The sequence below is a fragment of the Tyto alba genome, unplaced genomic scaffold, assembly GCF_018691265.1.
Source record: "Tyto alba isolate M040663 unplaced genomic scaffold, T.alba_DEE_v4.0 Super-Scaffold_14, whole genome shotgun sequence".
Lineage (NCBI taxonomy): Eukaryota > Metazoa > Chordata > Aves > Strigiformes > Tytonidae > Tyto > Tyto alba.
In genome coordinates this window covers 19,309,397-19,335,296 of record NW_024881276.1, presented here as the reverse complement: position 1 = coordinate 19,335,296, position 25,900 = coordinate 19,309,397, and the positions used below count along the sequence as shown (strand labels likewise).

At 32.6% G+C, this 25,900-nt stretch overlaps 1 protein-coding gene across 18 annotated transcripts in view; it reads left to right on the top strand.

The window, feature by feature from the left end:
- DMD (dystrophin) overlaps positions 1 to 25,900 on the top strand; it is a 1,076,492-nt gene that overhangs the window by 393,109 nt on the left and 657,483 nt on the right. For 12 of the 18 annotated variants that reach the window (XM_042788288.1, XM_042788292.1, XM_042788290.1 and 9 more), the window contains 8 exons: positions 59 to 238; positions 2,217 to 2,345; positions 3,903 to 4,073; positions 7,631 to 7,753; positions 9,039 to 9,080; positions 9,341 to 9,478; positions 11,409 to 11,561; positions 12,473 to 12,655. In XM_042788288.1, coding sequence (XP_042644222.1) covers positions 59 to 238; positions 2,217 to 2,345; positions 3,903 to 4,073; positions 7,631 to 7,753; positions 9,039 to 9,080; positions 9,341 to 9,478; positions 11,409 to 11,561; positions 12,473 to 12,655 — 1,119 coding nt within the window. Of the gene's footprint in view, positions 1 to 58; positions 239 to 2,216; positions 2,346 to 3,876; positions 4,074 to 7,630; positions 7,754 to 9,038; positions 9,081 to 9,340; positions 9,479 to 11,408; positions 11,562 to 12,472; positions 12,656 to 25,900 lie in introns of those variants that run through there. The other 6 variants (XM_032992756.2, XM_032992771.2, XM_042788299.1 and 3 more) reach the window with 3 other exon arrangements.

Below are 25,900 nucleotides of genomic sequence, written 5' to 3'. Positions count from 1 at the left end.
TCTTAGTGTGTAGATTTTTTAATTTCCTGAACTTTTATTTTTTATTTTGCACATGTAGGCAACACGGAAGGAGATTGAGAAACGCCAAGTCCATCTTAAGAATATCAGTGATTTAGGAGAGAATTTGAAGACAGTGCTGAAAGGAAATGAAAGTCTAGTGGAGGATAAACTCAGCCTCCTGAACAGTAATTGGATAGCAGTAACTTCACGCACTGAGGAATGGTTCAATCTGTTACTGGTAAGGAAAATGCATTTGTTCACACAGAGGAAATGTTGGTGCACAGTCATAGGTGCTCAGCCTTATAGGAGTGCTTTTTCTGGTGCCTTGGACTACACTTACTGAATACAAAGGTACATAGAAAATCAGATTGATTGTTGTTTAATACATTTTGTATATTTTATGAATCTGACTGCTTACAGAGCGATGGCTCTGTGGAGTCTTGATTGTTAGCACTGCCTGTTCCTGTCTGCCTCAGTAGTTCACGGACTGTTTTTTTTTGGTTTTGTTTTTTTTTTTTTTTTCCCTATTTAATGAAATGCAGTTTCTTCTCAAAGACCTAGACTACTTGAATACAAATCAAGTGAAAGAAATAGTCAAATAAGTTGAGTAGTCTTGGTATTGATACCAACAACCTCAGCTTCTGTTGGCTACATTAGCATTTATGTTTGGTATATTATAGTACAGTTGGGAAGTAAGTCTCCACTTGCATGTTGGTTTGGTCTACAGGGTAGCTTTGGTGTGTGTGAACTAGATTCATTTCAGAGGCAACTAAATCAGAATCTGTGCTCAGGATGCACACCTGAGGTGCTCAAAGGCTATGATTTCAGAACTGCATGATCCTCCTATGGATAGCTTTACAGTGCATGTTTTGGTAGATATAATTGCTTAAGGGGACCAGAGTAAGCCTAATTGAAAGTATAATCCCTAATACACATTTAATACAGATTCAGGAGCCTCAGCCCCAGCTGCTTCGAACTGTTGATAATCATATAACTGTATTCTCCCTTAAAATTCATTCTGTCATGACAAGATGACAGCTTGAACCATTAAACACAGAAGGGTCTGCTTAAACACATTGGGTTGCCAGAATGCTTTGGGAAAGTTTGTATGCTGTTTCTGTTGTTGAGAACATGGGAATGCAGTTTCAACCCAGAGAAACTGAAGTGGTTCTCAAGGGTGTGTTAGTTTCTGTCATGAATTTTCAGAGCTTGATGTGTTAGAGCTCCACTACAGTCTATGAATGCTTCTGTGACGGATATACAACATCACATACAGCTTCTTCAGCTGTATGCAGTAAGCAAGTGAAAGCATCTGGTTGTGTCTATTCTATCTGGAAAACTTAAGCACTTCATTCAGTGTGATGCAGGTGCTCAGCTTGAATGTGGAACTGATTATAAGAAAAATATAATGGTGTTTATAGACTGGTATAGTTATGTATTCCTCTACTTTCTCTGCTTTGGATTCTTTTGTTGATATTTACTAAAGCCCATGATAAAAAGGTATAGGAGAGGGTGTTGGTCTTTTACTAACTTTAAAATGGTGTAAAATAAAGCCACATACATGTGGGCACCAAAACGACCAGTAAAATCTTTAATCTCAGATGTGTCGTACACATATGTATTTGCATGGATATGCATAGGCCTCATTCTAGTGAGCTCACCAAAAAAGACAAACTTTTAAATTAAGGAGAGAAAAAGAGATTTATCAAAATATCAACTAGAATATCTTTTTAAAAAGCAGAGAAGTTAGATGAAATGTAAGAGTTTTAGGTAAAAAGCTCCCATTCTTGACTGTGACTTTGCAACTGCATTCTAGTTGCCATCTAAGTTTCAAATAACTTAGTGGCTTTCCAAAATGAGTTCTGTACCTGATTCTTGGTAAACTCATCTTTCTACCTCCAGTAGGTCTGGCTGTCAGCTTCCTGTTCTCCTCAGCAGCCTGGCTGAGCTGCAGACACCTGCGTCTTGTTGTCACTTTATCACCCTCCTGCCTGTCACTTTGGAAGCTTCTCTCTCTCCTAGAATGTCTTTTTAAAGAAACTTAACATATAAAGTGAGAGCAAACAAACAACAGATATTATCCATTACAAAACAGGCAGTTACTGTATAAAATAAACAAGTTTAATTTCATAATGTATGCATGTTTGCCACAGATGACTATTATGTCAGTTCTGGTTACTTTTTTTGTATGCAGTATTTACCTTTTCCACATACAGGAATATCAAAAGCACATGGAGGCTTTTGATCAGAATGTAGCTAATGTTACAACTTGGATGTATCGTGCTGAAATACTGTTGGATGAATCTGATAAACAAAAACCCCAGCAGAAAGAGGAAATTCTTAAGGTAAAAAAATGCAATTTTCTGGAAAGCATTTTTTATTCTAAAAAGGACTATGTCAAAACTAGTGTATTTTGAAATGTATCACAAATTGATTAACGTTCTTTTTTTCTGTAATAAAGCTACCCTCTGGCAGCTTGTAGATTACTTAATAAATTTGCACTGCATTACAAAAGTTAAATCCCTGCAGAAAGAAACCCAGATATGTTATTATAAGTATTGGTGACTTCCTGGTGAGTAGAACAGCAGCTTATTAAACCTGTGTTTGATGGAGAATACTCCTTAAACACATCTGGTTGAACAAAATTCTTTTTTTCTGTGTTCTTCATTTTTAATTGCTTTTCTGTTTTTCTGTGATATGTTTCTGATATCTGTGGTGTCTGCATTTGATATGTCTGTCATATGATTGTTTTAATTCAATAAACATTCTGCACTGATGCCAAACCAACACCACAGACAAGAATATTATGTGTTGAGCTAGCTGTATAATAACGGGTTACTGTATTGATCAGAAAGCTTTGTTTGGCCCATTTCATCACTTGACCAACTGATGAAAAACTAACTTGCAAGGTAGATGTGAATTTTAAATTATCTCATTTAAAATACCTTCTCTGTTAAGATTAAACAACTTCAAATTATTATCTACATGGAATTTTTTGTCTGAAATCAGTGTCAAGCTTTACCTTGTATTGAACTCCATGATCAGTACATGTTATCTAAGGAACAGTTTGCAAATCAGAGTCAGAATTGTATTGCTGACACTAATATAATGATACCATTTACTACAGTAAAACTTTACGAATTCCAAGGCAGGGCATAAATCGATGCCTCATTGATCTCAGCAGAATTATGGGACGGACTTTTGTAGTTGAATGAACAATTATGCCAACATCACATATAAAGTACAATTATCTTTTCCATCACTACAGGTATATATATTTGTATTGCATTTCATACAGACAATGGAATGTAATTCTTAATGCCCAACTGTGTTTATTATTCCTGAATGCCTGGATATCTTTTTTGGCCTCTGCCTATACTGGGATCTACTGTTACGATTACTGTTTCAGAGGAAGAAGGTATTTGCCTTCACTTTTTAAAAATTTGTGATAGATCTATAGAAAAAAATCTCACTGGTTTTCGTCTGGTGAGTTTTCCCTGACTCAACTATGGACATGGACAGTAATGAAAAGAACAACTATGCATCCAGTTCCATAAGACATGAATTAGCAGCTCTTCCTAGCTGTAGGAACATAAAATAATTTAGCACATCCTCAAATACACTGCAGATAAGAACCTGCCTCGAAATAACATTCACCGTTAATTTCCTCTAGGAGATATTAAAACAGACATGTAGATACATTCCTGCTATAAATTTTGAGGGATATGAGTGGGAATGTTATCTAATGTGTTTCTGCTGGATTTACACACTCATGCATAATTATCTGAATTTGCTTTGTGGTTTTGCTCCCTATTCCTTTGCACACTTTCTCTCTCTCTCTCTTTCTCTCTCTTTGCATTTATTACTAACTTCAAGCCCTGTCTCTTGCTCACGGACTGTAGCGCTTAAAGGCTGAGCTGAATGATATACATCCAAAGGTGGACTCTGTGCGTGACCAGGCAGTAGACTTGATGACAAACCATGGAGATCACTGCAGGAAAGTAATAGAGCCTAAACTGTCAGAGCTCAATCAGCGATTTGCAACTATATCACAAAGAATTAAGAGTGGAAAGGTAGGAGGACTTATTTCCATATGGAGATGCCTACAAAATGGTATTTATATAAGGTGAACAATTACAACTACATAGAGGGCTGAAGTTTCTCCAAAAACTAAGCTTCTAAAGGAAAAACATACAGAACCTAAGAATTATTTATTTTTAAAGTGTGAACGTTTGTGGGTTTTGGCATTAAGGTCTTTTTTCACTATTTAACAATTAGAAATATTCACTGACTTTGTATGAATGTGACAAAGATTACTTCATTAACTTATAAAGAATGAACATCTGGGAAGATTCTTAATCTTCTCAAAGTGTGAGTAGCCTTTTTTTTTTTATATATAGATTGGTTTTTGAGTGCTAGTTTTTCATTAAATGCATTCAGCCTTTTCCTATGAGGCTGTGACTTAACAAGGTTTGAGACACAGATATATATACAGATTATATCAATTATCCTTCAGCTACTCTAATCTGTACAACTACTTTGACTGCTGAATCTGAATTCAGTGTGGATTAGGTAATTTTTAGCCAAGTTGTGACTTCTGAATTGGAATGAGGAAGGACATAAACCACCTACTTTCTCCACTGTATTTGCTGCCTTTATTGCAGAGAGCTATTCAGCAAATTAAAGCAGACAGCCCCTCAATTTGGTATATAGGATAATGGGAATGTGTGGATCCTGATCTTAACTATTTTTACTGGCTACTGTAATAGCACTGGAAATGAATGCACAGAGGATCAGTGGCAGAGCAGGACATAAACTTTGCAAAAAGCATCAGCAGAGAGACATGGTTTTCATGAGTTGTTTGGGATTTACACCTGGGTTCAATACCATGTGTAACCAGCACATTCTTTCTGGATATTTGAGTTTATTTAGGTTTCATTTCTGGAACAGAAAATAATATGTCTTCTGAATAAAGGTAATCTTATTTTTTTTTCCTATTGCCCGTCACTAGTACTTCAGCCATTCCAGTGTGTTTCTCACTTCTTGTGTAAGGACAAACTCTAGACAGAGAACGTCTTGGCACAAAGCCCAAACAGCTTCATCATGTGATGTTTTTATTCTGAACATCTGCTATCTGCAGTCTGTATTTCCTTCTCAATTTTACCTTCCACAACACTGTAAGCATACAGGGCTGACTCAGCTTTTGATAGGGTTCTGTGAAATTATTGCTTATCTTAGGGAAAAATGGGACTTCCTGTAGATGGTTTATTGTGGGTTAACTGTTTGCATTGCATATTGTGGGCTCACTCAAAGAAGGGGGAAAAGATGCTTGTCAAGATGAAGTGTCTTCAGAACACAGCCTGCAAATGTCTTCCAGATGTCAACTTTGTCTCTCAGGTGTTCTCCCATTTATGATTGTATAGGAAAGATGAGCTGGAATAGCAGAACCTCACTAAGCTTTATATACTATGTACCTAGCAAGATGGGAGGAATTACTACAGAACAAAATTTGAATGGTAAATTAGAATTTAGGGGAGATTTTCCAGGACCTTGGGGAATGGGCAGCTAGAATATGATTCACAAAGGATATCTACAGTAATAGCTATTGCGTAAGATAGAATAACAAAAATTGTCTGAATTCTTCATGATTCTGACTTGCTGTATTCATTTGGATAATGGACTAAATTTCTGGGTGCCTTGTTCTGTCTACCTGTATAATGTAGGTAAATGTACTTAATTTAGTCACAGTTTCAGCTATATGAGCTGAAAAAATATTATTGTCATGGGGTGATATTTTGCTTCCTAAGTGTTTGGGGTTTTTTCATACTTAGGTAAAAAGGAAAAAAGTTCACTCAGTGAATAACAGATTAAAAACTCAATTCAAAAGGATAGTAAGCTCTCATACTCTATTTTCAATCAATTCTCATCTGTTTTCAAATGAGCTATATTTTTTCAAATACTAATAATTATCAGTACGACAGTGACATAAATAAGAAATGACCTGTGAAATCAGTAAACACTTGCACAAAAGTGTATTCTGAATTAACAAAATTATCATAGTGTACTAAGAAGAGATTTAACATTTTCAAGTGGTCTTTGAACCTCATTCAATTATTGGAATTTAATATTTTTCCTTCCATTTTCCTTTTTGTTATTGTTTTTAACATTTTTCAGAGAACAGAATTTTATATTCCAGTTTTATTAGTTGATTTATCTTCTAGTGAGATTTAAATACTGTTGAAGACATCGCCCAGAACATTTGAGAAGAAATTACTCTGTAGTTTGCTATTATTTCTACCTCAGTAGAAGTGCTTCCTGACTGTAATTCTGTGCTGCTTGATGAAAATTTGCAAGCATAGTATTATTCTCTATAAATATTGTACATTATTATATTTCCATTATGTTTGTAAGTATGCAAAATCTTTGTCATTAAAACAATCAACCAGATACAATTTATTTTTTACCCTAATGACCTGGGAAAGGTCATCTGTGGAACAGCTGAGAGCAGATTACAGTTAATGTCCAGTCTTTCTTGTTTTAACTGATTAACTTAAATTATTCCCATTGTCATTACAAACTTTTGCTTTATAATAAATACTAATTGTACTTGAGGGAAGAGTAAAAGAGAACTGATTAGAATTTAATGTGCTTATGTCTTTAGCAAGAAGACAGTTGTATGTCCAAGAGTTCCTAGAACATCATAAAACATTAATTACCTTTAAATCTAAATTTTATGCAAGACTCATCAAGAATTTTTTGGTTGTTCTTGCATTTAAATTTTTGAAGGAAGAAAGCATTTTCTGTTAATCCTTTGCAATGCATAATAAATGTATTGCATATTGTACATTAAACTATTCATGAGCACTTGGGTATTAAAGGGTGGTGTATTACTGTTAATAAGTGGCACTTGTTTTAGAGTTTAGAAGTGAACAGTAAATTAAAGCACCATAATAATACTGGAACTCATTTTGGAGGATTTTTGTCTATTTTGTTTGGTTGAAGGGTTTTTGGTCCTGCATTTTTGTTGAGTCTTTTTTGAAACACCAATTTCTTTCAGTGCAGTTTTGGTGTTTTTTCATTGTTACAAAATATTGTTAGGGGAATATCTTACAGAAAGATTATTTGTCTTTTGTTTATAATTCACTTAGCATTTTTACTATTCTTTGTACGCAATGATTTCAAAGTAGTGAAGCAAAGTATCATGAAATTTTTCTCCATTGATAATAGTAGATGAGCTTTCATCTAAATGGATTGCCTGTTACTGTGTGAATAATTTCTGACAAACCAGATTTAGCTAAGTAGTGTCAGCATTTAATTTTTAAATAAATTGTTATGTTACACTGTTTATCTGAACCTGTTCTTACACACAAATGTGAGAATATAATTAATTTATTTATTAATTTTCACTCATCATAGAACTCTTGTTTTCTTATATGGAAAGTCTACAGTACTGTTAAATACCTATCTTTGGGTACTTTGAGTTGTATGATGTAGGTATTTTTCCACATGATAAAACATCTACCATTGTTTTAGCAATAAGGGGTAGAACAGATGTCTCTTTTCATTTGTATTTCTAATAAAACTATTAGGTACTTGATTTAAATAAATCTTTGTATTTCTCCCATTTTAGCCCTTCATTCCTTTGAAGGAATTGGAGCAATTTGACTTCGATATACAAACAATGCTTGAACCACTGGAGGTTGAAATTCAGCAGGGGGTGAATCTGAAAGAGGAGGACTTCAATAAAGATATGGTAATTTGTTTGAAATGGAAGTCTGAAGTAGGCAGGGAAATGAAAAAAACTGAGTGCAAATTAGAAACTTCCATATTTGTGTTAGGATCTTTAGATATGACTTGGACAAAATTTTACTGTGCTAATATATTATAAAATCAAAAATCCCAAGTTGGCATTAACTAAAAGCTTTAGTGATAAGTTAATTAATAGTTTATAAGAAATACATCTTTGGACCCTTGTGAAAAAACTAGGCAAAACAGGAATATTATCTACAGGTCCTATACTAGTACCAGCAATATTACAGAATAGGTATTGAATATTAAAATCTCTGTAGTGGCATAAAGACCAGGAAAACTCAGAATGAGGTATCTAAATGGACAAAATACTAAAAGAAGACATTCACTAAAAAAAAATTCTAGGCAATAATCATTGAAAGAAATGTTACTTGCCAATTGCTTCTTAACCAATCTGATTATACCATTTATTGTAAATAGTTTTTGTGGCTGCGGTAATCTTTATTACTCACGTTTGCTCTTTGCAAGTACTATAAACATTTATGCATATTGCGGGGGGGGGGGGGGGGGGCGGAGAAGAAAAAAGGGAAAAAGGAGAAAGAGAGGAGTAAAATATTGCTGTGCTTTGCTACTGTTGCCACTGTGGTGTGTTTTCTCCAGAGTGATTTTCAGAGGGATGATATTTTTTGGCTGGGCAATAACAGAGATTCGTCTTTAGTACCCCTAGCTTTGTGAGTCCTTAGCAAGCTCAAATATATTTGTCTTTACAAGCAATATAAGGATTCAATATTCTTTCCTTTTAAGGAATTCTTTAAAGATAACTAGTTCGTATCAATGGTGAAAGGAATCTTCACAGGACTTTTTTTTTTTTTTTTTTTTTTTTTTTTTAATGCAGGAAAAGCAAAATTTAAGGCGGTATGTACTGCAGTGGTAAATTCTAACTGAATCAAGTTTGACGGGGCAGTTTCCATTGCTTAAGCATATTTTGTTTCCTTTCTTTACATAAAATGTTTAGTGTGGTTCAAGAGATGCACTTCCAGAAGCTGTGGCATAGATTGAACTTCTATGTAAAAAGTACTTAGTGGTATCATTTTCCCTGACAGAAAAGCTGTTTTGTACTGTGATAATACATGAAATGGTCAGGAATTACATGGTCTCCTAGCATACTGGCAATTTCCATGACTACTGACAGTGATTTAGAATATCTTATATATATACCTCTTCTTTTTGTTTTAAAGCAAAATGTATTTTACCTTTTTGCCTTTAATTTTTTCATGCTATTATCCTAGATGCCACATAAAATCATGTATCAAACATCTGTAGGATTTCAGGTGCTGTTTTGCTTGTCACCCTCAAGTATCTACATGTATTGTAGGAAGCAAGTAAAAGTAATTCAATTTTCAGTGTAGAACTGCAAGTAGCTGTTAGATGATTACCTTAGCAGAACTGCAAGTAGCTGTTTGATGATTACCTTAGCAGAGGAAGTGTAGTTCTATATGTCTGTATCTCTTAGTACTTAAGTAATAATTAGATGGAAATGCCCATTATACTTGATTTTTTTTTTTTTTTTTTTTTTTTTTTTTTAAATCAGGGTGAAGATGATGAGAGCACAGTGAAAGAATTGCTGCAAAGGGGTGACATGCTTCAAAAGAGAATCACAGATGAGAGAAAACGGGAAGAAATAAAGATAAAACAACAGCTGTTGCAGACTAAACATAATGCTCTCAAGGTATAGGAGCTACAATTATAAGCACATGCTAGTAAAACCATTTTTTTCTTAATTTCAGGGAATTGTTCTGTTAAAATAATCTTCATTACTATTTAGAGATGAGTAATTTAAAGCTAGTTAGCTATAAACGTATATCCTCTTATAAACTTCTCTTGATGCCTTGGAAAAGACATTTTAAATCTCCAGTTTAACAAATACTGTTTTGTCCTCAGTGTTACAACGGTGTGATTGTTAGTTGGACAACAATGATTTCTTTGATAATAATTCCATTCCTTTTTTAACACATTGTGCATGTTTTACATTACTCCAACAGCAGTCATGACCTTAGAATCAGTTCTCACAAACTGTTATTTTCAGTTGAATAACATAGTTCTAGCAATGAATAAATTGTTTCATCCTTCAGTAAAAGTTTTATATACTATGTTCTTTAGTGGAAAAAGTGGTTTCAGCCTCTTTAGAATAGGGTAGGTGCTACCCATAGACCTAGCAGCTAAAAGGCTGAAAACCAAAGTTTCATATGAAAATTCTGTGTTACCACACTACTGTTCCTAGAAACATCCACAGTGAGACCTATTTGCACAAGCTAATAATCATTACAGGGAGTGTCATCTTTCCAGGGAAAGATAAAAGTGAGGAAAGGAAGAATCTTACAGTTGGAAAGTCACCTTTGTCACCTACATGGAGCTGTAGGCTCTGGCTACTATAGAAGAATTTTTCATCTTATTGACAAGCATAATTTTATTTTCTTTTGAAAATTTTGATTAAGTTCTTGGTTGTGTAACATTGCATGGTTACATTTTATTGTTCCTTATTTTTAAGTAGCATCTTTCCTTTTCTGTTGATTTAATTCTAACTTTTACAGCTTTGCAGATCTGTTTGAATTCAGTAAAAGAGTAGCTGGAATATATCACAGTTTCGTCCACATTTAAAATAAATTTGAAATCTGTTGGTTCTGTCTTTAACTGTTCCAAGTGGAAATAAATAGTAATTTTTATGGAGGAGAAACAAGAAAAATGTTTCTAGAACTATGCTATTCACCAGATCCTTACTGGCTATTTTTATGGATTAGAGTGACTGATTTTCTTTGGGTGACTCAGTTAAGGCATTCAAACTTGTCAAATAAAATTCAAGAACAGGTGAGGACAATTCATCTGAGTATTTTTACATAAAAAAGTACCAGTCATTTTAAAAATTACTTCTTAATAAGAAGTTATAGTAATGAAAATATTTTTTGAATTCTGTATAAGCAAAGTTAGGCAGTTAAAGCACACGCAAATGGAGTAAATTTACTAATATTTATATGAAATAAAAGAACATCTTTTTACCTTCCTGTTAAAGAGAAGTTTTAATACTTTTATAAAGCTGAGTCATATACACAAGACATTTGTTATGTAAACGGTATTTAATTTAGAAAAAGGAAACCTGCCTTTGCATACATTTCTGCATTGAAATGAATTTCTTTTGAATAGCTACACAGTTTGCATGCAGGCTAGAATTTCACAGGAGACCACAAAACGCAGGAAGCCCACTTATGTCTAGATACTAAGTGGGCTGTTTTTCCATCTGTCCAGTAAGTATTCTGAGCAGAAGTGTTTTATATAAAATATTGACATTTATGTAAGAGTCTTAACTTCTCTGAATATTGGTGACTGTCTCAGTGGTTTATTCAACATATGAACAACCCTGAATTAGCCAACCTTCTTTAAAAGAAAAAAATAATCTGTGAAAAAAAAAAATATGCTGTGTTCAGTTACTTATATGCTATAAAACTGAAGAAAATATGCTGTGCTGAGATACTTATATACCAGATTTATATATTAAAAAAAAAAAAATGGTCTTGGGCACATTTTTTCCTTCAGTGTGCACACATGCCAATTCATACTTTATAAGCCTTTAATTCATATTCTAATAATGTCTGCACTATGAACAGGACTTGAGATCTCAAAGAAGAAAAAAGGCTTTAGAGATTTCTCATCAATGGTATCAGTACAAGAGGCAGGCTGATGACCTAATGACATGGCTGGATGACATTGAGAAAAAGTTAGCCAGTCTACCAGACCACAAAGATGAGCAGAAGCTAAAGGTAATGTTGTTTTGGGATGGCAATGGTAGATCTTTTTGAGTGATAGTTTAAAAATTTAGCAGACAGCAAATGCAACAAATATTCCAATAGATATAAAATATTATCAGTTCAGTTCTTTAGTTCTATTTATAAAAAATAAACCCTAATTATCTGTGTTCAAACTGTCATTTATTTGTTGTACTATATCTTGTATTTGTTATACAGAATGTTATATAAATAACTTGAAACACACTAAATAAATTTTTTGTCAATAATATGGAAAGTGTGGAATGTATTAAGAAGCATCAAATGTTTCCTGGTAAAAATTGTAATTGATTTTATGTATCTTTGTTCCAGATGAACAAATGACTTACCAATATATGGATGACCTCTTTCTCATGTTAGCACATTCATTTTCATCAGAACATAATCATATGTCACTGTCAAACTGTATAGATTTATTTACATGCTGTCAAATGTTTTCCTAGTTTATTTTGCATCGTCTTTCTTTGCTTCATTCTATGTTGAGTTTCTCACAGAGTAAAATAGGAGTTAAGTAATATATTAAAGTCAAATATATTTGTAAGATGTCCAAATGCTATTTGTCCTAAATATGCTGACCCTTATTGAGAAAAGAGTTTCTCCAATTGCCCATCAGAGAGTACTGACAAGAATCTGGACATGGAAACTGTTGGCCTTTGCTAACTACTTTTCAGTGTGTACTAGCTGTTAGTATCTCTACAGCCAATTTCCAAGTTCTTCAATTTCAGTTTTGTTTTGTTTAAATGTAAAATAAGAAATTAAATAGCTGTAAATTTTAATTGTAACAATAAAATGGAAATGGAATTTCTGACAGAAGTATTTTGCTAATTTTAAGTTGATTGATCTAGTTAGCTAACTGTCCTGGGCCCTGTATTGGTTTTGCTCACTAGGAGATTGATGGAGAATTGGAAAAGAAGAAGGAAGATCTGAATGCGGTGCACAGGCAGGCTGAACGCCTGTCTAAGGATGGGGCTGCAAAAGCAGTGGAGCCAACCCTGATACAGCTCAGCAAGCGCTGGCGAGATTTTGAGAGCAAATTTGCTCAGTTTCGAAGACTCAACTATGCACAAATTGTGAGTTGTTACTGGCAAACCCATATGTTTGCAACTGCTACTACTAACAGCATCCTACTAACAATGAGAGCTTCAGGGTCAGTGTCAACTCTTCAGATATTAGTAAGAAAAACCCTATTGTCTGCAAGTGGGGGAATCTTTATATTCTAATGCAATAGTTCTCTGCTTTGGTCTTAAAATTGACCTTAAGTTAAATCAGCCAATTACAAAAAACTCAGCAATGAAAAAGTCATTTTTATTTCTGTTGCCTCATTATTTTTCCATACGATTTTCCAGTTTAAAAATGTCAGTTTGCCATGCATCTATTTTGTTCAGTGACCACGTAAAACACAAAAATTGTCTTTTTCAAACTACCCATCCCATGCCAGTTTCAATTGTTTTTTTATTTGTCCATAACATGTTATATGCACTTTAGGAAGAGATTTTAAAAGTTCTTATGGCATTATACATACATGACCTCTTCTTCAAATGCTTGAATTCTTAAAGGAGTTTTTGCAAGAAACTGTACTTTTAAATTTGACAGGATGAAAACATAATTTTATGAACTTTGTGTCTTCTGATTTTGAGTTGTTTAGGTGTGTATGAAATATTATTATTATTACTGGTTTATGCATGTTGCAATAACTGGATAAATAAAAGGGAGATAAATTGTCACTATTCTAGGTTTATGATCAAATTACACATTAGGTGTTACCCATTTACAAGGTTACCAGAGATTGCTTTTGCACTTACATGACAGCTTTTCCTTAACATTCCTATCGCTCTGCTCATTGTTTTTTGGGCTTTTGATTTTATATGAAGAAAGATAAGATTTGCTCTTAAGGAAGTTGATGCATTATGTGCTCTTCTGTAATCTTAAGTGCTAGTGTTAAAAGGGTGTTTCAACAAAGTATTATTTCATTTATTTATTTTTAAATGCACCTATATTGCAGAGAGGACATACTGATAAGATAATGACAATTTAAATACATGAAATGTTATTTCTAATACAGCAATAATGTATAACCTTTTGGTCAATACAGTCCTCTAATGTACTGTGTATATTGTGTATTTTTAATTTTTTTAATATTAACTTACGAAATGTATATATAAAAATATTAATTGGGATAGCTATGCAGTTAATGGAAACAATCAGAGAAACATTAACTTTTGTTTGTATGTTGTAAAATCTTATTAAATATGATTACTCTTTTCATATTATTATGATTTGTATTAAATTTGATGGATGTAATCAGTTGCAAATCGTTTATATTGGCATCAAGCTAGATCAGGCTTCACTTTGTCTTGTAAATGAGCCTTTTTTTATGATTAATATATTTGTTCCTTTGATAAGCAAGAAATAAGAATATGCATGCAATTTATATAAAAACATTCTGCTGTCAATGTGCTTTTTATGTCACCCACCACCTACCATGACAGATGAATATATCCATTATAAAACTTTACTAGCAAATCAATAAAACTATATTTTAGCATATTTTTCTTTAAAATATGTAAGGTAGATACATCAACACATACACTTTTGTGTTGGTCAAAGGAGTACAGTCATCAACCTTTTAAAGCCATGTAACCATTACAAGTATTTTTATTGTTAAAATATATTATTTATATAATCTATTTTTATCCTTGTAATGGTTAAATTTTTAACTACAATATTTCATGCAAGAAGGCTACTGGTTAGTATTTATCTGTGGAATTAGGTCATTATTAAATGAAATGTGCATGTGTACAAGATAATGTATCCTCATTTCTCACTAAAAATATCTTGTTTTTTTGACAATGACTAAGACGATATTCATGTAAAATATTTTAGAAGTTTTTCAGGGGCTACTGAAACTGGTGAGAGGCAGTATATTTTCATGGCTCAAAGCAAAGAAGCTCGGCTGCCTTGCTACTGGGTTTGCTGAATCAGTAAAACAAAGTGAATTTCTTTCGAGTCCTATTTTTTTCTTTTTTATTACAGCCTGAGTACCTACCTCACAGGGATGTTGTGAGGATTAATTAATTGTTTGTGCAAGACTTTAAAATACAAAAGAAAAATGAAAATTCAAACTATTCACTTGAACACATGCATATAGCAGCAAAAAATAACTTTCACAGAGATGTTCTATGTTAACCACCAACTTAATAAAACCATATAATAAAAATACAAAAAAGGAATTTATTTTTAAAGCAAAATAAATAGAAAACTGCTGCATTTTTATTTATAATTTCTGATGTATTCAATAACAGACTTATTTAACAATTGAAAGTTTTTATTATAAATCAATGGGGATTTAGTTGTACTGTATATCTTGCAATTCATGATGATTCATTGAATAAACATAGCAAGACTGCATTGAAGAAGACCTTTAATTATGTGGCTTAATGACAGATTTGCATTTCTTACCTTTGTTTGAGCTAATATGTTTCTGATATGGAAGTATGAAATTAGAATGATCATGCTCCCCTGGATTTTACTTTTCCCCAATACTTGTTGGGAAGACCTGTCAGAAGGATACAGCAACTATAACCATATAAGAATTGATTCTCACTAGGATGGTAAATTGTCATAAAATTCTGATTGCCTCACAAATATGTAGCTGTAAATACCCAGCAACTAATTGACAAGTATATATGGATGTATATTTATAAAAAGGAGTTTTCTGTCATCACTTCTCATAATAAGGTATAATGTAGTTATATTACTTCAAACACTACATGTTCTGTTTAATGCCAGTTTTGAGACATTACTCAATTTTGTATAATGGTCATCTCTTTATGTGAAAATTGTCAGAGAGTAATGCAGGAAATAATTTACTTAGAGGGAAAATATAGGGGAAAAGGATGGGTTTATTGCAGTAGCAGATAAAACATGGTACAAAAATGCATAAATACAACTGCACAAAACATAACATGACACTGAGTGGGAAAAAGTTTTTGGAGTTCATATTGTCTTACAAGTTTCTTCTCCCACCTGGTGTCTTTATTCTTATGTGACAAAATAAACAGTGGGCAGAAAATTCAGGTTTTCAGTTGAGCAGATTTCTGGCTCTGTATTAAGAAAAGTTTAGCTTTCTATTTAATTTCTGCTAAAAATATCCATTTGAAATTAGTCAGTAGTAACTTCGGTTGTGAAATCTGAATAACTTATTAAAGAGTGGAATATTTTGCCATCATGTTTTAAAATGATGGTTAACCACTAAATCCCACTGAAACTCATGGAAGCTTAAGATACTCTTCAAAATACAAGCCATTAAAGTTTAATCCTAAAGCAGCATGCAATTTTTGCATATTAAAATTACATGTTTGTTTTTTAAAAAAGTTATTTCAGTAAAAATCGTAACATTATAGAGGCCAAGGGACATTTATTTCTAGATTAGCTCTGCAGAATCTAAAATAATTAAGCCTTGGTAGTCACATAGTATTTTCAGAAAAGTTATCAATCCCCTTTACTACAGTCTAAACCTAAATCTTCCACTTACTATTTTTCTGCAACGGTTTGTGCCACTGTTGCAGAGTGATGAAAATAGTTATCTCTTGCAAAGAAAGAGGTAGATTCAGATAGTTTAATTCAAATCAGGATCAAAATCAGTTACTGATACATTGATTACATCTAACTAAATTAGCTTTACTTAATGCCTGGCTTATAGAAGATTTATTTCTGTGCTGTCATTTCAGAAATCCATGTGTATGTTTATGTCATGGCTCAGCTTAGATTTTATTGAGCTGACGGAAATTATCCTGAGTGTAGATAGTAGTGAAGGCCTTTATCACGAGAAAGTATTTTCTAGATGAACACAGATGCAGAGCCTACACTATAAATTCTTATTTCATATGTCCTATTACCAAGCTATCCAACATCCTTTCTGCCATCACATATGGTGATTTTTTTCTTTTCCTCTCTTGGCTGAACTATGCAGTAAATAGTAACTCAGAGTATTTTTGAGACAAGAGGAATATTGTTCTTGCAACCTATTAAAAGCTGTCACAATTATGTACTTATTGATGTATATTCAAGCAAAAAAACAGGCTTACCTATGTAAATTCAGTAATTTCATTGGTGACACATACAAACATTCAATTGAAATTTATGGTCATTTTATTACTGAAATATTTGGGCCTGGATTTTGGCCATACTGGGAAAAATAATAAAATTGGTCAATTTATAAACATCAGGAGAGAATGTCCTTTTCATACCAATTAGACTATGCACTGAACAAGAATGAATAAGGAAAATAGCTGTACAAAACTTGTATTGATTTCTATAAGGTAAGTGATTTAGTATGAGTAGTTAAATAGTTATCTGCAACATGGACAAAATACCAGTACTCTTAGCACTTACTGTGAACTAAGTATCATAAACTAAATTTTTCCAAATAAAATACATTATTCTGTTTAAGACTCTGTAAAGCATTCAGAAATTCAAAATACCTGTCTCCTGGATGATCACTTGAGATGAGAGAGTAAGTGATCAAATTCTGGAACCAGATTAAGGACTGATAAAGTTTACATTTGAAATTCAAGTTTGTTTAAATTCAGTCTTTTAAGGATATCTTGCAGTTTTCCGTTAATATTTCTCTGTGAAAATCTATTTAGTTCATTTAATGCAATTTAAACTTTTTTTTTTTTTTCAATTGTTAAAATACATTTATCTATAAAGATATTTTCTAAAATATAAATCAAACATTAAGTAAAATAAATCTGTCACAGTTAGATAAACACAGGACTAATTATCTATCTGCATCTAAATAACATGAATACTTCAGTGATATTGTGCTACCATTGTTTTCGGTTGTTGTTTTCCAGTTTTCAGAACCAGCAGCATTGTTTATCCTTACTTAAGTATTTCTTGGGGTAAATAAACAAATAATGGTTGCCAAGAAGAAGGACAAAATAATTCTTCATTATTCCTACACTGAGTTGGAGAGGGGACGAATCAAAGAGAGAAACAGCATTAGGAAAGCAAATTGAACAATTACTTACTGGACAGAGAAAAGAACCTTACAGTGATGGATTAGTATCTGTTTCACCTGTGCACTTTGGGTCTCTAAAGGGCAGGACAGAGGTGATCTTGTGACATCATTTAACTTTTCTGACATTTACAGTGGCAGCTTTTTAAACAAATAGCTTTACACAGCACAGCTAAAGACTTTTTTTTGACTGTGGTCTGCAAAAGGGGTGAGGATGACTGAGAATCTTTGGGGAGAGAATCACAGCTGAATGTTTGCACCCATTTTCTATCATCCATCAACCTGGAAATTGCTGTTAGAAAATGTATTCCAAATAATTTAATTATATTTCAAATGCTCTAGTTTTATGTCTAATTTAAGATAGAAAAGGTATGGGAAGTACACTGAAGACAGGTATTCTCTTTGATACAGCTGAAGAAGAGCTAGTTTATAAATGCATTTTAAAATGCACTTTACCTTCTCTGTGTCTAAAATGAATGCATACAGTGTAGTGGTAATTGATGTGAAGACCATCTATAACCTTCTTTTTATAAAAATTGAACAGTTCACTACAGTCTTCTGAGTTCTTCTAAAGCATATTAGTCTTCTCTTCTATTTCCTGATTAATTCTGTACAGTATTCACTATCACCACTGCAAATCTGTAGTATTTTAATTAAGTTTAAAAAAGTTTACACAAGAGGTTTTTCTCTGCCATTTTTCATTATCTGTTATAAACTTTAGTGAAGTTTAAAAGTGAAACTCGCCAACTTTACCTCATCACATAGAAATTTAAAATCCTGCTGCAACCTGGACTAAGGCAGTTTAGGATGCTGTCTTTAAACCATTTGAAGTGGTTATAAGAATGTAGTCTTAGACACGCCACAGGCTTTTCTTACTGTTTTGTGTATGGTTGAGATGGAAACAAGACCTATACCCTTGGTTAAAGGATCACATGCAACATAGCACCCAATTGTCTCTCAGTTTTCTTTAGACAAAACCAAACATTACACTAGTATAGTATTTTCTTCCTTATATTTGTCTAGCTATTTGAGAAACAAGGTAGCTAATCGTCATCTTTTTTTCTCTGATATAGTATATCATAATTTAGTAACATAAAAAATTACATGATGAGGAATTTGGTGTCAACATTACTTGGCTATAATATTGAATTAAATAATAAGGGAAAAGACCTGCTGCAGAATAATCTGGCACTAAGTGACAGTATCATTTGAAGAGATTATTTTCATCTCCTGTCTACAATTCAGGATGTTGGTGTCACTCATGGGGGTTTTTTGAGGGTTTTATTTTTCGCATGGATGCATCTGAGTATACACATGAAGGTGCAAGAAGGAAGTAAATTTGTATATGCACAGTGCAAGTGCTGAGTATGTATGTATATTTAATCAGTTTTCAAAACTGCTGGATTAATAGCAATTTCATTCACATGATTAAAATAAATAAATAAATAAAAATCTATGTTTTGGAGTAACGAAATCAGCTTAAGTGACAAACCCTATTATTCTCTATGATTGCATCTCTATAAATGTGAATTAAGGTTATATTAAGAAATAAAGATGGAAAAGAATCAGGTAATGCCTTTTTAACATTTCTGGGAGGTGTCAGTGTTTAAGGCTTAGGACCATGCTCTTTGAAACTGTTACCATTCAACACTAGTGTGGTCCTTTAGTGGTATTTTTAGATTATTTTCTAAATTATCTTGAAAAAAAAGCTAACAGACGTAGTTTGCATAAATATCTGGAAAGTTAGCATCACAAATCAACAGCCAATTTCAAAATGGGTTAGTCAATTTAGACATTGATAGAATGTACAGTAACATATCTGTGATTTATTTAACATTAATTGGTTTCTCTGTGATCAGCCAGTAGTGTTACACATATTATTATTCAAGACAGCCCTAAAGCTTCATGCATAAATGCACTCTAAGATTATGGAACTTCTGTAATCTCAATAAATCAGCCATTAAATAAATTGGTATTGACCAAAGTCTATTCCTAAGAAGGCTGCCTTACAGCATATAGTGTAAAAGCTGGTTCTGCCACTATATACACTCTTTCTTCTCTATAGCTTAAGACTGTCCAAGAAACACGATTTTGAAATACTACTTTGAGTAAAAAATAATTTGAAATTCCTTCAATTCTTTTGGGTATTTCCTGCTGTGGAGGCAGATTTGAGTAATGCTGGTTTAACAGAATCAATAGAAACTGTCACAACTGGACATCATGATTACAAGGATATTGGACTGTGCAGAAGAGTTTAATCATCTTGAGTGTCAACTAGATACTTCCTTAAGTAGGGAATTTATAATATCTGTGTGGTTTTTTTTCAACTGTGAAAAATATTACAAGATGAATACAGGAAATGGTTGACAAGTATATGGATTTATGTATTCTATAGTTAGCATATAAAAACTTTCAAATATATTTTATCTGCTGGAAGGTAACACATATAAATCAATGACAAAAGTCTTTTCCAGGTAAACCCTTATAAAATTCCAAATAACTTATTTAAATATCTGTTGAAAACTAGCCTAGGATGTAGATTTTGCAATGCATTCTGATTTTTTCATTCCAAAATGTATCATGAGTAACTAAGTATTTGCTTATTTACTGATATCTAATACTGAGAACGGTTGTCTCTTTGACTCACTGGTAGTTAAAGGCTTATCTTCCCCCCAAAATGCTAGTGACTGTACATGGCCTGAGCAGTGTTTTTTAAATGGTTATGAGGTATAGTCTTTACTTTTTTTAAAAAAATTCCTTTTATAATCTTACAAATAAGTTTAAAGTCATGACAGAGACATACCGATTTCCTTCTACATGTCAATTTTGAACTACTGCAATTATTAAGATTGAGATATGCCATCTTAGTCACAAGTAATTAACATATATGCTTAATTTATTTAAAACAAGACACACTTTATAAATCCTAGTAGTTCCAATTAGTCAGTTATGATATAATGCTACTAGATTTTGTTTTTCTTCAGGATATGATAACTTTACAGCTGTGGAATAAGATAACAGTGCTCTATATTTTTTATTTTCAGAAAGAGATGGCTTATATCACACACAGTACAGCATATGAGAGTCTTATGTCCTGGTTTTATCATAGTTAAAATTAATTTTTTTTCCTCTTTGCCTTAACAAATAGTTGCCAATGAAAGTTGTTGGGGTTAAGAGCAGCAGAACTGATAGAATTTCAAATTTCTGCTAGTTGAGTCGCTTATTTGCGTGAATGCTAGCAGGTCTTTAGTAAGGAGCAGTGGGTAAGTTTTCAAATAAGCTGCGGCTAAGTTCAGCACACATCAGTGCCTCAGTCTGAGGAGAATCCATATCTGGGGGCAAATAAAACAAAAGCACTATTAAGCAATAGAAAAAGGCGTTGCCAAAGCTGTTCATTTTACCACTTAACCAAGTGTATTTGACATCTTAGAGGGCTCAAAGCATGAGGGTGTGCAGAGCACAGAGGATTGGCTGCAGCACCAAAATGCTTTGCCATACATTTAAAACTACGTATTTACCTCCTGGTGAATAAATAAATAAAATCAAAGTTATGGCTATGAATGCAACCAATATAATGACAAATTACTCTGGGTTTAATGTTTAAAATTAGTTGTTATAGCTTTTCTCTGTATTTTTTTTTTTCCTCATCTAAACGTGAAAGTAATGCACTCAAAAAAAAAAAAAAAAAAAAAAAGATTTGGGGATAGAATAAGTAGTCATCCAAATCTTTGAGCCAAGCAACCACAGATATCACAAGCAACTAAAGGTATCTATCCAATCCACCATACAGAGTTAATCAGTGTAGCATGACTATCTGAGTTTTAGGGAGATGTCCCATAATTTGAGCCTAAAATATAGGGTACAGAGTTTTTCTTATGGAGAAAATCTTTGCATTTCAATCAAGTTATGAAGGTCAAAAATAAGACAGTGAAATTAAGTTCGCACTGGTTAATGCCTGTTGATTGATAGTTTTCAAAATCAAAGCCTGCAATTTTCTATTGCTATTCCTAGCATGTAAAATTTGCTGAAATGTTCTCTAATTAATGCTATTACCAAGAATAGTTTAATTTTAACTGGCTTTATTTCATTTTATGTATAGATAAAATAGATTCATTTTATCATATAATAAAAACTGTTAATTCAACATTTCTCAATCAGTAAGGTATGCCTTAGCAGTAAAGTATTGTGAAGACATAAAGCACTGTCCAAGAAGACTACTGAAAATAATAATGTGTATTTTTAAATTTTCAATTTTTATATAAGTCACTGATGAAGTCAGATACAAGCATTAAAATACATCTAAGTATTGCAACATGTAGGCTTTTCTGGACCACAATCATACATGAGTAGAAAAATCACATACATGAGAAAATATTTACATTCTTACTTGAAAATACATTTTTTTTTATTATTATTAGTTTAAATAGATCTTAATGCTGCCAAATGCCTTTTAAAGCCTTGCCTTCGTGGAACTACACAAGCATTTTATAAATTCTTAATCCTGTAGTGAAGATTCAGGTCTCTAAACTTGAAAGAGATGCTTCTTTTTGTACTGATAGATAACTTGCTTGTGATTGACTAAGGCCATCCAATCTCATGATGAAAATTCCATGTTATTAGTATAATTTTTATCTACTTTCTATGTATATACACACTTACAGGTAAGATGTGCTAACAGTACTGAAGACACAGAATTTACTTTTTTATGTATAAATATGTACTTGAAAATAGTTTCATTAATCTCTGACAGCATTTGGTCATACTTTTGCAGTTTTAATTCTTTATTTGATCTATTATTTCTAACCATGGTTAGCAAATACCATGTAGTTTAAAGTTTTCTCTAGAAAACAGTAAATTGTTCCAAAATATATTGGACTCTTTGAGACATAACTGCCTTTATCCAGAAGTTGTCTGCTATCCATTTCTTATTTTTTGTGTGTGGTGCACACCTATGTTTATTCCTCAGAGGTGACTGCCTTTTTACACTCTCATATATCCTACGGTTACTTCTAAAGATTACTTTCTCAAGCATTAATTCACTTCAGGAGGAGGCACATGTTTGTTTGTTTTTCCTGAACTTCTCATCGGGATGTTGCTATGACCAGAGTCATGGTACAGTAGTGTGATAGTTGTGTTTTGCCACTTTACTCCTCCCACGTACTCTGTTTGTGTAAAGTTACTAACTCAAAAGCATAGCGCACTTAAGATCACTATGAGTTTGGAGGCATATAGTGAGAAGGAACCAAAAATGGAACAGTTGTCATGGCCTAATACAAAAAGGTTGGAGGCTTTCTGAGTGTAAACTGTTGAACAGCAAAAGTGATGTTGGGATTATTCCCTCTGCAGAAAGAGGAAAGGAAATTAGTATACTGACATAGGTAAAATGTGTTTTAACACCGAGTTTTCCAATGCTAAAAGGAAATTAACAGCATTTTCCAAGGCTTGTTGGCTCTGATTCTACTAAGCAATACTGTTCTAGATGTAGGCAATAATAATCGCAGATATTTCTTTGAGGGGGAGGATATTTGATTTTTTGGGCAAACCCTGCATTATTCCAGTAGTTTTTTGGATTTTGGGGGGTTTTGGTTTTTTTTTTTTTTGATTGGCTGGTTGGTTTGTTTTTTGCTTGTTGGCCTTCTCTGTAAGGGCCAGTTCATAGCTGTATTTCTTATCTTTCTGTTGCACCTGTTAGGATGTGGTAGCTATCAAGAAAATCAGTTTCTCATGTGTAAGTAGAGTCATGTTTATGGAAAAATCCTGTACTGTAATTAAAAACATGTAATCATGGGGAAGAAAATTCTATTTACTGTTCTAGAGATGATGACACCTTGTGAAAAGCAATAAATGAAATAATAAGCCTTACCCAAAAGAAGTTGTTTCTTCAGATAATAGAGAAAATTAGCACATCAGTATATCACTGTCCATCAAGTAAGAATGCAAAATAAATTAATATCAATAAAAATGTATTTTACAGAAATAACAATACAGGAAGTGGCCATTTACACCAGGATTTCACCATCATTCTTAACAGCTCATTTGTATTATATATTATTTTAAAATACTTTTGACTTTGAGTATTTTCAAGTAACTGTCTAACATATTCTGCCACTTTGTCAGATTCAACTTATTCAAAACCATTCTCAAATGACTTCCTAAAACTTTAATTTCCATTTTCTTATCTATTTTTAATCCTGATAAAATGTTAACCTACCTTGCTTCTGTTGAACCATTTTGGCATTAGCAATGACATATATCTTTACTGAATGAATATTATTCTTAATAGTAGTGGTTCCCAACTTCTACTCTCTCCTTTTTTTAAATGTTTTTTCTAATTAATATGTTAGTATATGATTCAGTTTCAGCTATATATTTCTAGTAAAGATAATTGTCCAGAATATAGGGAAGGACTCTGCCCATTTTATCTTCTACAGTAAGGCAATTCCAGCAAACATAGGGAGAAGCCAAAATTTTTCCCTTTTTTGAATGATTAAATGCCAGTTCTGTGTAATGCCTACCCTCCACTCCTTAGTGCAAGATGCCAACTTCTGCCTTGGGTTCCATTATGCTACTATCAATGAGGGAAAAATAGAAGGAAAGAATCACTTGTGACCAATTGAACACCTGCTAGAGTCAAAGAAATTTAATCCTTTTTTTCTGTAGCTGTATCAAATTTCCAACTCTTTTATCTAAATAGTATTCAGAAACTAATAAATTTCGATTGTTACTCTTTTTTTAGAATAAGGTATTAAACAATGTTGCCAAATACGACTGCAGGTTCTGGTAGGCCTCTATTTTCAAATATCAATCCATTTATTTATTTATCTTGTTGTAGTTTAACTGACAATATAAACATTAATGGTTTGCTTGAACTAGAAATCTTCTGAGTCATGTAATCTGTAGAAATATATGAGTAATCATCCAGCTGTGAGAAATATCAATGTAATGTTTTCTGTAAAGGGCACTATGAATATATGGTTGCATACATCTCATTAACATTGATAGGTGTTAAATATTACACATATTTTGAGGGATTACTATACCATATATATCATACCACGTTCAGTCCAGTCTTCAGGTGTTAATTAATTTTGCTTCAAGAGTGCTTTTATATGAGTTCTTTGTAGTAGTGTTTGAAAGATAACCAGTTTTGGCACTACTATAAATAATAAAGCATGATATTCATGAAGTACTCACACATCAGATTTCTGTTTGACTTTTTTCTTGTTTTAGGAAATATTTAGAGCAAGAAGACACATTTTATTTTATGTACACATGTATACATGTATATGTGTACATGTATGTGTACATGTCTACATTGTTATTAGCCTAAATTTGGGTTAAAAAAAATAGATAAAACTAATACAGCTATATAAGCTAATTATATATAATATATATATTTTATATATATCTTTACATTTTCATGTGACTTAATTTTGAGTGAATAACTGCACACCTAGCATGCTCTTTTAATTACTGTGGATATAAATCTTCTGTCTTCTTAGTAAAGAATAAAAAATACATATAGTTAAAATGTTCCTCATGAGGGTCTAAAGATCTTTGCTACACGTAGAATTGTCACAGTGTAGTCCTAAGGAATTAAAATGTATTGCTGCTTGCTTCAGTGGCCTGTTGAGAATCTTCCATTTTCTAATCAACTGGGACAGCTTTTTCTTTAGGTTTACTGGGGTAAACTGCTATTTTTGTTGAGCATGTGATTCATGAAACATATAGGGGGCAAACACATTTTTTTTTAAGCAATTTATTTTAAATAAAAATTATAGCAGTGATATGGTAGTTTGAGAGGTTTCAGTGTTAGCAGATGTACTGAGATAGTCATTTAGTGAGAAAAGTGTAAGCAAAGCAATTAAATTTGCATAAGAATTGCAGCAGAATAACACAAGTCTACAGATAACTTTATGGGCTTTATATGTGATATGCATACATCTAGATTGCATATATGCATATTTTAAGTCTAAAGAAAATGAAATGACTCCACACAGTAACTGAAGAGAGAAACATGTCATAAAAGGATGGACAGTTCAAATAGATAAATTAAAATGAGACACCTTGCTGAGTTGTGTGTGTAAGATACTGTTTAAATTTGTTTTCTTTTACATACTGTGTAGCTAACTAACAATACTGTTTTCTTCAGGACCATTAATTCATTGTCTTTCAAATATATGGCTCCAAAATCTGTGATTATCTGTATTAGGACTGAAACATCTAAATAATATGATTTTTGAAAGGAAGATTGCCAGAAATTGCTTGTAAAAGTTCTTTGAGGTCCTCAATA